This window comes from Lampetra fluviatilis, chromosome 60 (genome assembly GCF_964198595.1).
Source record: "Lampetra fluviatilis chromosome 60, kcLamFluv1.1, whole genome shotgun sequence".
In the NCBI taxonomy this organism is placed as follows: Eukaryota; Metazoa; Chordata; class Hyperoartia; order Petromyzontiformes; family Petromyzontidae; genus Lampetra; species Lampetra fluviatilis.
Window position 1 is genome coordinate 4,569,808 of NC_136334.1, and position 16,480 is coordinate 4,586,287.

The 16,480-nt window shown below is 46.0% G+C and overlaps 1 protein-coding gene across 1 annotated transcript in view; it reads left to right on the forward strand.

The window, feature by feature from the left end:
• The first annotated feature begins 835 nt into the window (after positions 1–835).
• The window catches only part of LOC144950967 (transforming growth factor-beta-induced protein ig-h3-like), an 86,554-nt gene continuing 70,909 nt past the window's right edge, over positions 836–16,480 (forward strand). Inside the window, exons 1-2 of the mRNA XM_078881155.1 lie at positions 836–1,183; positions 9,507–9,605. Of these exons, the coding sequence (XP_078737281.1) occupies positions 1,041–1,183; positions 9,507–9,605 (242 nt within the window). The 5' untranslated portion in view covers positions 836–1,040. The remainder of the gene's footprint in view (positions 1,184–9,506; positions 9,606–16,480) is intronic.

The following is a 16,480-nucleotide window of genomic DNA, read 5'->3' on the forward strand; positions in this document are numbered from 1 at the left end:
TTCGTGACTGCAGGGATTCATCTTCTTGGTTCTTTCGGTAAAGTCACGTAGAAGGGAAGTAATAAAATAATAAAAATAAAACATAATAAAATAATTATCACGACGTTTCGGGAAGACAGCGTCTCATTCAGAAGAACAGGTCTGTCGGAAAGACAGCGTTCAGACGCTGTCTTCTCGACAGACCTGTTCTCCACCTGAGGACGGCTGCTTGCTTTGTGGCCGAAACGTCGTGAGAATTATTTTATTATGTTTTATTTTTATAATTGTATTATTTCCATTCTACGTGACTTTACCGAAAGAACCAAGAAGATTTGCATCTGTTGCCGAGACCCCACTCTCTTCGGTCGTGTGTGTAGGCCCCGTCACGTGGGGCCATTTGGAACTGGGAGCCAGACGCGAGCTCCTTGCTGCGTTTGGTAATTCATCGGAGGCTCCGTTCATCAGCTCAGTCGCTTCAAGTATTTTGCGACCGTGCACATTTCATCAGGGTAATCGCACTGGTGAATTTTTAAATCGCCCCCCTTCCAACCCATCGCCTCCTCCTCCTATAACCTCAAATAATCATTCACTGCACAGCTGCTCGTGTATCTGCTACATTTTTACACAAACCGTTAATCTTGAAAACATGTGACACACACAAAAAAAATGTTCCCCCAAAGCAAGCGGATAGGGCCCGGCGGGAGGGGGGTGGATAGGATTTCGCTTAAATGGCATGTTGCTCAAAGATGTGGTTTTTCAGAATTTTTTGGGGAAAACTCCAAAAAGTGGGTTGAGTCTCTTGGGAGAAAGTAAGCGGCTCGCGACGATCACGAACTCACTTCGCCCGTAAGCCGAGCCAACACAAACCAGACCGCCTTATCTGCTACTAAACCCAGATACGGCTCCGCCGTGCCTTGTTCCATCGCCACCTGAACACTCCAAACGCCACCTCCACATTCTCGCAAATCACCGCCGCTGCTCCTGCTGCCGCTGCTTCTGCCGCTGCTGCTTCTGCTGTGAACCGCGAAATCCCAAGTAGGCATCTCCCCACGTGGGCAAACATGGAGCGTCGAACGGCCGCGACAATGCTGGGCATCGCCCTGGCGCTGTGCGCGCTCTTCACCTTGCCGGGGACGACCGATGGGCAGTCCTCCTACATCGACCGCCTGCTGCTGCACAGCAGGATCCGCGGCAAAGACGAAGGGTAAACAACGCGCGGCACGCACGCACGCGCGCACGCACGCGCACGCACGCGCACGCACGCGCGCGCGCGGCACGCAGACACACACACACGACAATTGTTCATCCGCAAAGCCCCGGGACCAAGACTGTTGGCCGTTAGAGCGCAGCGCCTATGAAGCAGAGGTCGCAAACGGGTTTTTAGTTTCCTTACCCGTACCCGAACCCGGCCGCACCAGGGTCGCAAATGGGTACCCGTGCCCGTACCCGGCCGGGTATGGGTACCCGTACGCTACCCGTACCCGTACCCTACCCGAAATGAGTGACAAACGGTTACTCACCAGTGACCCACGGCCTACCCGTACCCGGCCGCACCTGGGTCACAAACGGGTACCATTACCCGTACCTGGCCGGGTACGGGTAGCCGGGTATCGGGTAGGGTACGGGTATCGGGTACCCGGTTGCGACCTCTGCTATGAAGGGGGGTGGCCAGGATCACCCTGGTCGCCTTTGTCTTTCTAGTTGCGATGTTTCCACACGGCACCGGGTGCTCATTTTGAGGCCGAGTCGACCTAGAAGAGGCCCGGGAACCGGTTCATATAATCGTCGCCAGTGTTACCCGTGAACAGGGAAGCGAACCCGGGTGGTCGGTTTCGTAGCGCGGCGCGCTAACCGCTACGCCACCGCTCCCCTTCACTGACAAAGACAAAGATAAAGATCCCCGTATAGCCTTAACAGACTGTAGGGGCAAGTGCTGTTAGCGAGCACCTATGAAGGCCGGCACGGCACACGAACGAGGGGGTGGGTGGCCAACACCACGCCCGGCCGCCTTTGTCTCCCTAGCGGCGATGTTTACACATCGCACTAGGTACTCATTTGAGGCTGAGTCGACCTAGGGGGAGGCCCGGGACCGGTTCAGATAATCGTCACTGGTGTTGGTCGTGAGCGGGAATCGAACTCGGGTCGCCGGGTTCATAGCGCAGCGCGCTAACCGCTACACCACCGCTCCCCACTGACACACACACACACGCGCGCATACACGCAGACGCCAACGTTGGGCAAACGTTGGCACGCGGTTGGAATTTGGTGGACCCAACGTCGTCGCGACGTTCCAAGTTGAACTGGGCACCTGCCGAGACCGGCAACGCATAGGAAGGATGTGGAGTGGGCAGTAGCAGTGCCTGCCCACGTGTTTTTGTTTCCCCTTGTTTTTCTCCCCAGACTTTGATTTTAACGCACGGTCATCGGGCACTCGGGGTGGGGGTGTACAGCACGTATGTTGAACTTCTTTTGCACCGTGCCTAGTCAAACAGTGCCAAGCAGAAGGATAACAAACCGCACACGAAGAGAAGTTCTACAGAAACGAGTGTGTCAATCTGGTGCATTAGCATCGAGTGGCGATGTGGGACCTCTATTTGCCAGTGTCAAAATATAGCAATAGGTTTTACCCTCTCTGGCAATAAAACAGTTGTGTCGAGATGTGAAAAACACCAAACAGAAACTTTTGCAAGGAATCTTATCCGCATTAACCACGCGTACTCGTGGTCAACATGCAAACACAAAACACGCTCTGATTATAATTATACGTGACATTGTCTTTTAAACCGATTGGTCCACACCAGGTACAGCTTTCTTTAGAGCCGAGTCTCAAACAGCGTTAGACCAGAGGACAACGCCAAAAGACAAACAGCACAAAGCCTCCAGCGGCTTCGTAACATCGGCAAGAAGTGGGTTCCAGACGGCCGCAGAAGCGCATCTGACCGCCGTCTTTGTTCGAAGGCCGAGATGATGATGACCGGAGTTCACGTGATGACGAGTTCTCGCTCCTTGACATCAGCGAAGTTGTCGTCGATATGCCCGCCTGGCACGGGGGGAAGTCGAAAGCAGCTCGCAGGAATCGCAGGGCCCCACGTGGACAAACGCGGCAGTAGCAGCAGTAGCAGCAGCAGCAGTAGCAGCAGCAGCAGCAGCAGCGTGCACGCGCACACGCGCACGCACGCGCCTCGCAAGAGGTGTGCTCACTTGCACGACTGCCCCTGGCTTTCCACGACCGCTAACCCTTCTTTTTAAATCCTTTATATTAAGTTCGCTTGCTTGCTTAGGACCGTGCAAATCTTTCGGTCGTTTTTTAACCCACTTCCCGTGATCCAATCGAGCTGACATTTTGCACACAGACTCGTTGTGCGTGACAATTAATGTTCGTGAAAATTTTTTGCCAAAATGTTACACTTTTTAGGAGAAAAATATTATATTTAATTACCAATTGCTTAATGGTGCAATGCAATCATCTGACCCATAGGTGGCAGCCATCTTAAGCCAGAGGACGAGAGGACTCTAGCCGCCACGCATATAAAGGATTTAGAGTGAAAAACTTTGTTTTTACGGGTTATACTTATTTATTTTATAAAGAAACGGCCGTGAATTTTTTCAACCACCCCCCCCTACCCCCCCCCCCCCCCATCGATATCTTTGACGGAATTTGCAATGAGATCGGGAAACTTTTTCTCGCGGACCGTGTCCGTAATTTGTGAAGAGCTCACTTCTTACCTTCTTAATTTTGGAGCTTTCGTGACTGCAGGAAGTATTCTTTGGTTCTTTCGGTAAAGTCACGTATAAAGATATACGTGACTTTACCGAAAGAACCAAAGAATGCTTCTTACTTTGTCGTACAGCCTGCCGATGTAGATTGCAGAGCCAACACTTACATCCCACTGGGAATTTTGCACACAGCGTTGGTGTACGGTGATTTTTTTTCTGCAATGTTTGGCTGTCTGTTCTTGGATTTTCTGTTTGCACTTAGTCACATATTCACTTTAAGCTGTTTTTTGTTCATGTTTTTGTTTGTTGCGGTTGCACCCGATTCAAGAGCCGAATGGCTCACAGGGCTATACCTAATACATGAACTTAAACACGACGACAATTTCAACGGTAGGGTGGCCAAGCCACAGATGACCGCGTCAGCAGGAGCAGTAGCGGAGTAGTGTATCGGCCGTGATGTCTCCTTATTCTTATTTGTGGATTGCGAGGTATTGTGTGGTTATATGGGCAATGTTGAGTCTATGGTGCAGTGTTGAGTCTATGGTGCAGTGTTGAGTCTATTGGCAGTGTTGAGTCTATGGTGCAGTGTTGGATCAATGGTCCAGTGTTGGGTCTATGGTGCAGTGTTGAGTCTATGGGTAGTGTTGAGTCTATGGTGCAGTGTTGAGTCTATGGGCAGTGTTGAGTCTATGGTGCAGTGTTGGGTCTATGGGTAGTGTTGAGTCTATGGGTAGTGTTGAGTCTATGGGTAGTGTTGAGTCTATGGGTAGTGTTGAGTCTATGGGTAGTGTTGAGTCTATGGTGCAGTGTTGAGTCTATGGGTAGTGTTGAGTCTATGGTGCAGTGTTGAGTCTATGGTCCAGTGTTGAGTCTATGGTGCAGTGTTGAGTCTATGGTGCAGTGTTGAGTCTAAGTGCAGTCTTCTTCTTGTCGAACGGCCGATGTAGCTGCAGAACATCGACTACAATTTCACATTTATGTGTTCAAGCCACAGACAACCGCATCAGACGGACGTCTCCTTCTTCGTCCATAAGCAACGTTTTTGGGTTTAGATCGCGTTATTTATAAATGTGTCGTAACCCTCCACCACCCGACACGGCCAATCATCAAAAAAGTGTCACGTTGACAAAAGACAAATAGTTCACTGCTTTAGCCCACCGGTGTGTTGAAGCGTCAAACCACAACATTTACAATTTGAGTAGTACGACGTTTCGCTGGTAATTGCATCCAGCATCATCGGGCAATTCGTATTCAAATTGTGAATGTTGTGGTTTCACGCTTCAACACACCGGTGGGCTAAAGCAGTGAACTAATTTGTCTTTTGTCAACGTGACACTTTTTTACTGATTGGCCGTGTCGGGTGGTGGAGGGTTACGACACATTTATAAATAACGCGATCTAAACCCAAAAACGTTGATCATGAATAATATTGGTCGCGAAAGCCTGCCAAGTTCCGGATGACCACAGTCGCCACACCACTACCGGAGAATTTTTGTCGCAAGATGTCGTTGTGCATTTTCATGGAGTTGTCTGTGGCTTTCCGACGTGCGAAAAAACTTGTTCTGGAAACTGCAAGCAGCTGCCAGGGCTGCTTTGTGTTTCGAGCCAAGATCACGGCATGCGGTAGAGAATGCTTCAACGTTTTTGGATGATCGCATATCATTGTTCTTATTCGCGTGAGATCGCACCGGATGATGTCTGCTTGTCAAAAGGGTTCGCGTGCGCGTGCCAAATAAAATTTTTGGGGGTTTAATTTAAAACGCACGTTTCGTGCGCGCGTATTGTCTTTGGCGGCACACGATGAGCAGAGCGTACGCCGAGGGGTAACTGCGCAGTAAACGCGGAATGTTGAGCAAACGTTGAGCCCACGTTGGCTCAGCAGTTCCACGTGCATGGCCCAACGTTGGGCCCAACGTTGAGCCCAACGTTGGCCAAAACGTTGGGCCATGTGCTTGAAGGTAACATGCCCAAAGTTGATCCAATTGCTTGAAGGTAACCTGCCCACGTGGGCCATGAGCTTGAAGGTAACCTGCCTCACTTGGGCATGAGCTTGAAGGTAACATGCCCAAAGTTGATCCAATTGCTTGAAGGTAACCTGCTCCACTTGGGGCATGAGCTTGAAGGTAACCTGCCTCACTTGGGGCATGTTACCTTGAAGGTAACCTACATCACTTGGGGCATGTGCTTGAAGGTAACATGCCCAAAGTTGATCCAATTGCTTGAAGATAACCTGCCCACGTGGGCCATGAGCTTGAAGGTAACCTGCCTCGCTCGGGCCATGAGCTTGAAGGTAACCTGCCTCACTTGGGGCATGAGCTTGAAGGTAACCTGCCTCACTCGGGGCATGAGCTTGAAGGTAACCTGCCCCAAGTTGATCCCATTGCTTGAAGGTAACCTGCTCCACTTGGGCCATGATCTTGAAGGTAACCTGCCTCGCCTGGGCCATGAGCTTGAAGGTAACCTGCCTCACTTGGGGCATGTGCTTGAAGGTAACATGCCCAAAGTTGATCCAATTGCTTGAAGGTAACCTGCCCACGTGGGCCATGAGCTTGAAGGTAACCTGCCTCGCCTGGGCCATGAGCTTGATGGTAACCTGCCTCGCCTGGGCCATGAGCTTGAAGGTAACCTGCCTCGCTCGGGGCATGAGCTTGAAGGTAACCTGCCTCACTTGGGCCAAGTGCTTCAAGGTAACCTGCCTCAATTTGGCCATGTGCTTAAAGGTAACCTAAAATATATATGTGTATATATATAAAATAAACGACGTTTCGGGCAATGGCCCTCGTTCAGAGTACATTTTTTGTTAAATTGCAATGAAGGCCTGTTACCCAAAACGTCATCTATTTTGCTTTTATCATTTTAAATTTATAATTTCAATTTGAAAATTTATATATTTTTTATTAATATTTTTTCCTATCTACTTGATTTTACCGAAAGAACCAATAATATGCCATCTAATATACATGTGTTTTTTATTTTAAGGCCACGGTGTTATTTGAAATAATTCCTGTTGAGTTCATTGTTAGTTGTGCATGTGCACAACGGCCAATTGAGCAGCAGCAGCAGCGTCGCAAAATTTACACACAGCGTGACCCAAAAAGTTCGGACACATCTGGTTATTTCTTTTTTTTTTGCATTAGCATTGTTTATTCTTCAAGTTAATATTTTATCTAATTATCATTACGAATACATGTATATAGTTTCCTCTTCCTTTTCAGATGACGTATAAAAATTGAAGGAAAATGAAATATCCCCTCCGCAATTTAAAATAAATGTAACCCGACGTCTCCTGGCTTTTGGGCCACCCTGTGTGTATATATTTCTACACGTCCAATGTTTTTCAACTATTTTTATTTTATTTTACCAAGTAAGGCCCCCTAAAGCTAAATAGCTATCTTTCTAAAGCGACCTGGAAATCACAAATGATAGCTCAGCGAAATGGCTTGATTTTAATTATTTTACAACAACCGCTCATTCCTGTCTGCCTTGCAGCATAGACGACAGCACCCAGGGCCGTATCAAGACGTGTGGGGGGGGGGCTATAGGGGCTGCAGCCAAGTAGCCTCCGTCAGCTGGAGGTGCCTCCAGAGATTCAGTGAAAAGTTATTTCGTTTGTGAACGCTGAATTGCATTTGTTGTTAGCCTTGTAAAAAAATTAAAAATGTCTTTAACTTTGTTTTCCTTTGGAAAATATTACTGGGGGGTGTCCTTACAGTATCTGTAGCCCAGGGGTCTACACAATCTTATTCCGGCCCTGACAGGAACAATTCATTGACTCTCGTGACCATTGTGCGAACAGACCCTGACGCCTGCTGTATATTTGGAATTTTCGTCTCTCTCTCATCATCATCACGGTGGCTAAGAGATGTTAACTACCTCACCTAGTATGCAGGAAGTCGTGAGTTCGATCCCGACCCTGACGCCTGCTGCTGTATATTTGGAGTTTGCGTCTCTCTCTCATCATCATCACGGTGGCTAAGAGATGTTAACTACCTCACCTAGTATGCAGGAAGTCGTGAGTTCGATCCAGACCCTGACGCCTGCTGCTGTATATTTGGAGTTTGCGTCTCTCATCATCATCACGGTGGCTAAGAGATGTTAACTACCTCACCTAGTATGCAGGAAGTCGTGAGTTCGATCCAGACCCTGACGCCTGCTGTATATTTGGAGTTTGCGTGTTTCTCTCTCATCATCATCACGGTGGCTAGGAGATGTTAACTACCTCACCTAGTATGCAGGAAGTCGTGAGTTCGATCCCGACCCTGACGCCTGCTGTATAATTGGAGTTTGCGTCTCTCATCATCATCACGGTGGCTAAGAGATGTTAACTACCTCACCTAGTATGCAGGAAGTCGTGAGTTCGATCCCGACCCTGACGCCTGCTGTATATTTGGAGTTTGCGTGTTTCTCTCTCATCATCATCACGGTGGCTAGGAGATGTTAACTACCTCGCCTGGTATGCAAGGTGGTCGTCAGTTCGATCCCGACCCTTGACGATGCCTGTTTTATATTTGGAGTCCGCGTGTCCCCTCTCCCCGTGGTCACGTGGATCTTTCTCCGGGTCCGTCAGGTTTTTCCCTCCCACATTTAGAATCAACGTCACGCGTTTTACAGTATTTGGCTGCTGCCGTGCGTGTCCACGTGACGACGATGACTCAAATTTGTTGAGCTATCATTTGTGACAGCCATGCACGCTTCTGGAAACAAAGAGCCACAACACCAAAGAAACATTAAATTATCTCAAACACAACTGTCTGCAGTGGCAGAGCATGCTTGTCAACAAGGACACTCAATTGATTTTGATAACGTTGAAGTGTTGTGTAAAACTAATTATTACTGGCCAAGTCTAACTAGAGAATCCATTGAAATTGAGAGAAACAGAAATAACTTCAATCGCTCTGACAGCTACAGGCTTAGTGCGGCCTGGAAGCGTATTATCAAATAAATACAATTACAATTCCTTATAAGGGAAACAAATAGCAATGGATACCAATTGAATGATTACCAATCTAAATAATTGCAATACCCACCCCCTCCCTGCCTCGAATTACTGCACCAGATTGAATTGAATTAAATGATGACGTCACCCTGATGCTGCTCTATTTACGACCGGAAGCAACATGAGAGCTTCACCATTCTTGCCCGATGAAGCTGATTGTAATTATCAGCGAAACGTCGTACTACTCACATTTTTAAATGCTGTTGATTCTCTCTTCAGCACACCGGTGGGCTAAAGAAGTGAATTAATTTGTCCTTTGAAAAACGTGACACATTTTTTTACTGTTTCGCCGTGTCGGGTTCAAGTTCAAGTTCATGTATTAGGTGTAGAGCCCTGTGAGCCATTCGGCTCTTGAATCGGGTGCAACCGCAACAAACAAAAACAAAAACATAAACAGAAAACATCTTAAAGTGAATATGTGACTAAGTGCAAACAGAAAATCCAAGAAAAGACAGCAAAATATTGCAGAAAAAATCACCGTACACCAACGCTGTGTGCAAAAATCCCAGTGGGATGCAAGTAAAACAACAACAACAACCACAAGACAACTTAGATTAAGGCCATCAGTCTAACTCTGTACTACAACAAACAAACATGGCTAAACCAATACACTTTTCGAAATCACCAAAATAAATCCATGAAAGCAATGAAAAAGCAATCATAGGGTATAACGCGATCTGACCCAAAAACCTATATTATGAATAGCTGACCTGGTTAAAAACTAAAAAAAATGCGTTAAAGAGGGCAGTGGGTCTCGATGGCTGACGGATAAGAAATTAATGATCGCTGGGGGATTGTGTGGCACTGGCCACAGCCCGAATGTGTGTACCGTGCAGGTGGTGACCAACACGAGGAAGACGTTCTACTCCTCTTGCCAGTCGTGGTACCGCAAGATGGTCTGTGGCAACCCCACGTGAGTTACCCAAGGCCGTCATTATAATGAATATGCTCAAAATGTCCCCCCTAATATACTGCTATTAACAATATATATATTTTTTAAAATAATAATTGCTATGCTATGTAAATGAAAACAACAATTTGTTAAAGCTTGGCCACAATAACTGGACTTTTTCATCTTCTTGGTTCTTTCGGTAAAGTCACGTAGAATGGAAATAATAAAATAATAAAAAATTAAACATATTAAAATAATTCTCACGACGTTTCGGCCACAACGCAAGCAGCCGTCCTCAGGTGAAGAACAGGTCTGTCGAGAAGACAGAGTCTGAATGACGACAGACCTGTTCTTCACCTGAGGACGGCTGCTTGCGTTGTGGCCGAAACGTCGTGAGAATTATTTTATTATGTTTTATTTTTATTATTGTATTATTTCCCTTCTACGTGACTTTACCGAAAGAACCAAGAAGATGAATCCCTGCAGTCACGAAAGCTTTAAATCGAAATTTTATTACGTTTTATTTTTATTATTTTATTATTTACATTCTACGTGACTTTACCGAAAGAACCAAGAAGTGAATCCCTGCAGTCACGAAAGTTTTAAATCGAAATTTAACTGGACTTTTCTTCATGTAACAATGAATAGATTTCTGTTTTTACGATTGTGGTTATGGTTGTACTTTTTTAATCCCTAATCTCTGCCAATGCATACAATGAAACAAGAAAAGGTAAAAAAAACAGAGCAATGTAATACAATACACTATTAGACATTATTGTAAAAATAAATAAAAAGTCCGTCTCATGTGTTAGTGAATTTTTTTTTATATTTAAGGCAGGAAATTAGTTTTCAAATTTAGATAGTTTTTCTGGGTTGGGGGGGGCCCTAGACCCCCTTGAAGATTTGGTCCCTCCCAATGTTGATTCCATGGCTACGGCCTTGGAGTAACCCCCCCCCCACCCCCACCATACCAACACAGCCGCCATTCGTCACTAAGTGACGGTGACGTCACAACGGGGCCTGTGCCAGGCCAGGTGCACTTTGAGGCCACGTGAAGTGTCGAAGGCTCGCTGATGACAGGAGGTGTCGTAACAGACCCAGCAGGCACCGTGGGTTGACCGCCTGAAGTGACTGGGTGCATCTGCCAGTAGTCGTTTTAGCTGTCCGGGGCTCCGCTCGTTGTTGTGAGCGTCGCTCCTTTTGCCTCCAAGTGCCCAGTGGCGTCCTTCACGAGCCTCCTCCGCAAGAGGATTGACACACCTCCGCTCACGCAGCCATAGACACCGATCGGGCATGGGGGCCGTCCATAAATGACGTCACGCACCTAGGGGGGGGGGGGGGCGGGGTCAGACATTTGTGACGATGCGTGACGGGAGGGGCGGTTTGAGAAATGTGACGTCACATCAAATTGCGCAACTTTAAATAAATATAGACAACACGTTCTACTTAATTGAATAGACTTTTTAATAAATGTTTTCTCCTACAACATCAGAGTGCAGCGGCACATTAAATACGCACTACACAGTGACAATAGTTTAAAGCGATTTGAAGCATGTTTTATTTTGGGGGGGGGGGCAGAGCTTTGTCTGACTTTTTTTGACGTCGTGTGACGAGGGGGGGGGTCAAAATATTCCAAAATCGCGTGACGTCATTCATGATGAGCGCAGGAGGGTGCAAATGATGTCCACAACGAAAGAAGTGGCGATAAGATCGCTTCTCAAGTGTCACGTGACATCATAGGTGCAACCTCGCCTCAAAAATAGCTAAAATCGAGAGTTTGCGTGTCTCTCTCTCATCATCACCACGGTGGCTAAGAGATGTTAACTCCTTCGCCAGGTATGCAGGAGATCGTGGGTTCAATCCAACCCTAACGATGCCTGCTGTATATTGGAGTTTGCGTGTCTCTCTCCTCGTGGCAGAGGTCGCAAACGGGTTTTGATTCCTTACCCGTACCCGTACCCGGCCGCACCAGGGTCGCAAACGGGTACCCGTACCCGTACCCTACACGTACCCGACCGGGTACGGGTAGGGTACGGGTATCGGGTACCCGATTGCGACCTCTGGGATGAAGCCATGTTGCAGGCGCGGGTGGGTTGATTCTAGGAACTTGAATTGTGAGAAGAGACAAGACTTTGCGAAATTAGTAACAAACAATTACGCACCAGTGACTCACGGTCTACCCGTACCCGGCCGCACCAGGGTACCCGGCCGGGTACGGGTAGCCGGATATCGGGTAGGGATCGGGTATCGGGTACCCGGTTGCGACCTCTGCCCCGTGGTCGCGTGGATTTTTCACTGGGTCCCTTTGGGTTTCCCCTCCACATTTAGAATCAACATGCATTTGAAGCATTTGGCTGCTGCTATAAATGTCCACGCGATGACGAAAAGCCACTTTGTTGAGCTATCGTTTTGCGATAGCCACGTCGCTACCGAATAAGAGCTTTAGAGTTTTCGAGCGCTTTACCAGCTGAAATAGACGCTCCAAGCCTGGGGTGTGTCATTCAGACTCTGTCGTCTCGACAGACCTGTTCTCCACCTGAGGACGGCTGCTTGCGTTGTGGCCGAAGCGTCGTGAGAATTGTTTTATTATGTTTTATTTTTATTATTGTATTACTTCCCTTCTACGTGACTTTACCGAAAGAACCAAGAAGATGAATCCCTGCAGTCACGAACGCTTTAAATCGAAATTTTATTATGTTTTATTTTTATTATTTTATTATTTCCCTTCTACGTGACTTTACCGAAAGAACCAAGAAGATGAATCCCTGCAGTCACGAAAGCTTTAAATCGAAATTTTATTATGTTTTATTTTAATTATTTTATTATTTCCCTTTTACGTGACTTTACCGAAAGAACCAAGAAGATGAATCCCTGCAGTCACGAAAGCTTTAAATCGAAATTTGATTATGTTTTATTTTAATTATTTTATTATTTCCCTTCTACGTGACTTTACCGAAAGAACCAAGAAGATGAATCCCTGCAGTCACGAAAGCTTTAAATCGAAATTTAAATGTAAATAGTTTATATTTGTGTGGACCAGGCCTCCCTGATCACTCCGTGGTGATGGTTTTTTTGACAATCCACTGGGGCGACAATAACTCAGTCCGAATGAACACATTATGAAATCTTCTTGGTGCTTTCGGTAAAGTCACGTAGAAGGGAAATAATAAATAATAAAAATAAAACATAATAAAATTTCGATTTAAAGCTTTCGTGAATGCAGGGATTCATCTTCTTGGTTCTTTCGGTAAAGTCACGTAGAAGGGAAGTAATAAAATAATAAAATTAAAACATAATAAAATTTCGATTTAAAGCTTCTTTCGTGACTGCGGGGATTCACCTTCTTGGTTCTTTCGGTAAAGTCACGTAGAAGGGAAGTAATAAAATAATAAAATTAAAACATAATAAAATTTCGATTTAAAGCTTCTTTCGTGACTGCAGGGATTCATCTTCTTGGTTCTTTCGGTAAAGTCACGTAGAAGGGAAATAATAAAATAATAAAAATAAAACATAATAAAATTTCGATTTAAAGCTTTCGTGACTGCAGGGATTCATCTACTTGGTTCTTTCGGTAAAGTCACGTAGAAAGGAAATAATAAAATAATAAAATTTAATAAGTTATGTTTTATCTTTAATATTGTATTATTATAAAAAAATGTTTTATTTTTATTATTTTATTATTTCCCTTCTACGTGACTTTACCGAAATAACCAAGAAGATCCACATTATGAAAGTTAAGAGAAAGTCATCGGACAAGCTGCGAAAAATTAACGTCAATTCTAGATTTGAAGCTATCGTGACTGCAAGGATTCGCGTAGGTAAAAAAAGATGAAATTAAAATTAATTAACAAAAATAAAATAATAATAAATCACGCTGACCCAAAACCACTGGTTTTGAATTAACGTCAATAATAGCAACAATGCTCGGATGGCGATCGTGTCCAGCCTGCGTGCGTTTGTTTTTCATTTCTTTCCTCCCCGTTCGTGTGGTGTCGCATCATTCGCATGATCGGTTCACCACCTTCGGGAAGTAATGAAGTAAAAGTTAAAAACGAAAAGATAAAAAAAATCACCGTCTCTAACCACCGCCGTTTCTCTGCCGCCACGCGAATTATAAAATAGTTTGGGTGGAGGTGAGGGGAGGTTAGTTTACCTAACGACTAAATTAAGAGTGAGGGGCATTACATCATCCCACATGGGCCTGCTTGCTCCTCCCCTCGCCCACTGGCTAAGCCAGTCTCAATGTGGAGGGGGGAAACCGGAGGAGAAAAATCCACGCGATCACGGAGAGAGAGAGAGACAGGCAAACTCCAAATATACAGCAGGCGTCAGGGTCGGGATCGAACCCACGACCTCCTGCATACCAGGCGAGGGAGTTAACATCTCCTAGCCACCGTGATAATGATGAGAGAGAGAGACACGAAAACTCCTAATATACAGCAGGCGTCAGGGTCGGGATCGAACCCACGACCTCCTGTATACCAGGCGAGGTAGTTAACATCTCCTAGCCATCGTAATGATGAGAGAGAGAGACACGCAAACTCCAAATATACAGCAGCAGGCGTCAGGGTCGGGATCGAACCCACAACCACCTGCATACCAGGCGAGGTAGTTAACATCTCCTAGCCATCGTGATGATGATGAGAGAGAGACACGCAAACTCCAAATATACAGCAGCAGGCGTCAGGGTCGGGATCGAACCCTCGACCTCCTGCACACCAGGCGAGGTAGTTAACATCTCCTAGCCACCGTGGCGCCCCAAGTACTAAGATAATGTTTCTGAATATCGCTCACTCCTTTGTCAGCGATACGAATTATCCTGAAACATATTGTTTGGCGACGCTGCTGGCTACCACTGCATTGGCAGCACAAGCAGAAATAATAATACAAACACTCATACAAAAACTGAACATGTTGGTCAATAACAACACTGTCTGGTTTTTAAAAAAAACATTATATATAATAGACGTTTCGGGCAATGACCCTTGTTCTAAGTAGATGGACCATTACTCTAAACGCCTCCTATAATTTGTTTTATATTTTTTTATTTTTAAGGCCACAGTGTGGTTGAGGAACATGCTGTTTTTTGTTGTTGTTGTTGTTGTGTGTTATCCCCCGAGACAAAAGCAGCGGTCTGTTGTTTTAGCTGCCCGACATCTGACAAAAACAACAACAACAAAACCCTCACTCTTGGCCTAATTAGGTTAAAACCGGCACCGAGAATAACCTTTTAGTCACGTGGGACAAAACTAAGACAAAAAGAACGATCGACTTCTCCGCCGAGAGCAATCGGAAGCGAATGTGACGTTTGGAACGGAAGATAACACGCCTCACGCGATCACGTGATCCACGGGAGCGGTGGTGCAACGGTTAGCGCTGCGCTCCGCAACCTGCACCGCCCGAGCATCGATCCTCGCGCACGGCCAACGCCGGCGGTGATTGTCTCAACTCTGTTCTGGGCCTCCCCTAGGTCGACTCAGCCTCAAATAAGTACCCGGTGCCTGCCGGGGTTTTTTTTTTCTTCCGCCCTCCACATTTAGAAGCGTCCGCTGCTTTCAATTCCACAGTGATGGCGAGCCATGAAATCACGTGTGGCCAGGTCGCTTCTGGAACATAGCGACATAGCTCAGTGGGACTTACCTGGTGAACATTACAATTGGCGTAGGCAGGGCCGGATCAAGGTTGTGGGGGGGCTTTAGGGGCTGCAACCCAGGAGCCTCCGCCAGCTGGAGGGCTTTCAGAGATGAAGTGAAAAGTGATTTCGTTCGTGAATTGCCGAATTTTATTTGTTTGTTTACCTTGTTAAAAAATAAGTTTAAATTTTCTTTAACTTTGGTTTTCCTCTTGAAAATATTACTGGAGGGTGTCCTCACAGTGCCTGTAATTTTTCCACACAGCGTTGGTGTACGGTGCTTTTTTCTGCAATATTTTGCTGTCTTTTCTTGGATTTTCTGTTTGCACTTAGTCACATATTCACTGTAAGATGTTTTCTTGTTCATGTTTTTGTTTTTTGTTTGTTGCGGTTGCACCCGATTCAAGAGCCGAATGGCTCACATGGCTATACCTAATAAATTAACTTGAACTTGAGGCTAGGGATCTACACAATCTTAATCCGGCCCTGGACGTAGGTATAGGTAGGTCAAAGGAGACAAAGGCGGCCGGGCGTGGTTGATGGCAACCCACGCCCTCGTGTGCCGTGCCGGCCTTCACAGGTGCTGCTCGCAAACAGCACTTGCCCTAACCGCCCGTGAAGGCTACACGGGTGGTCTTTGTCTTTGTGTTTCACAGTGACCGGTGTAAATTTGCGGTCTTTGTGGGGAATAAAAAAAAAGACAAAAACACAACTGCCAACATTTAAAGAACACATTGGCTCCTAATTCAATGCGGGTACGCGTGTGAACACTAGCATTCTGTTCAGGAATGTGCTCAACGAATTAAGCTTGACGAGACCGATCTTGAAAAAGTATTTTCAAACTGAGCCGCTCATTATGGGAACCTCATTTGCCAGTAAAAATATGATAATTGTTTTTTTACCCTTCTATCTGGCAACAAAACTGACACCTTTTAACAAGGAGTCATGTTTGCATAGACCGCAATACCTGCAGTCGTAATGCAAACAAAAGACACAACTCTGATAATGTATGCACTATCCTTGAAGTTGATTGGTCCACACCCGAGACAGCTTTCCTTAGAGCCTAGTCTCACATGGGTTGGACCAGATGACGCCAAAAGGCGCACAACTCAAAGACAATGCACCATCAGAGTGTGAGAGCTCGGGGCAAGCATCTACACTATAGGAACCTCATTTACCAGTAAAAATATGATAATTGGTTTTTTACCCTTCTATCTGGCAACAAAACTGACACCTTTTTACAAGGAGTCATGTTTGCATAGAC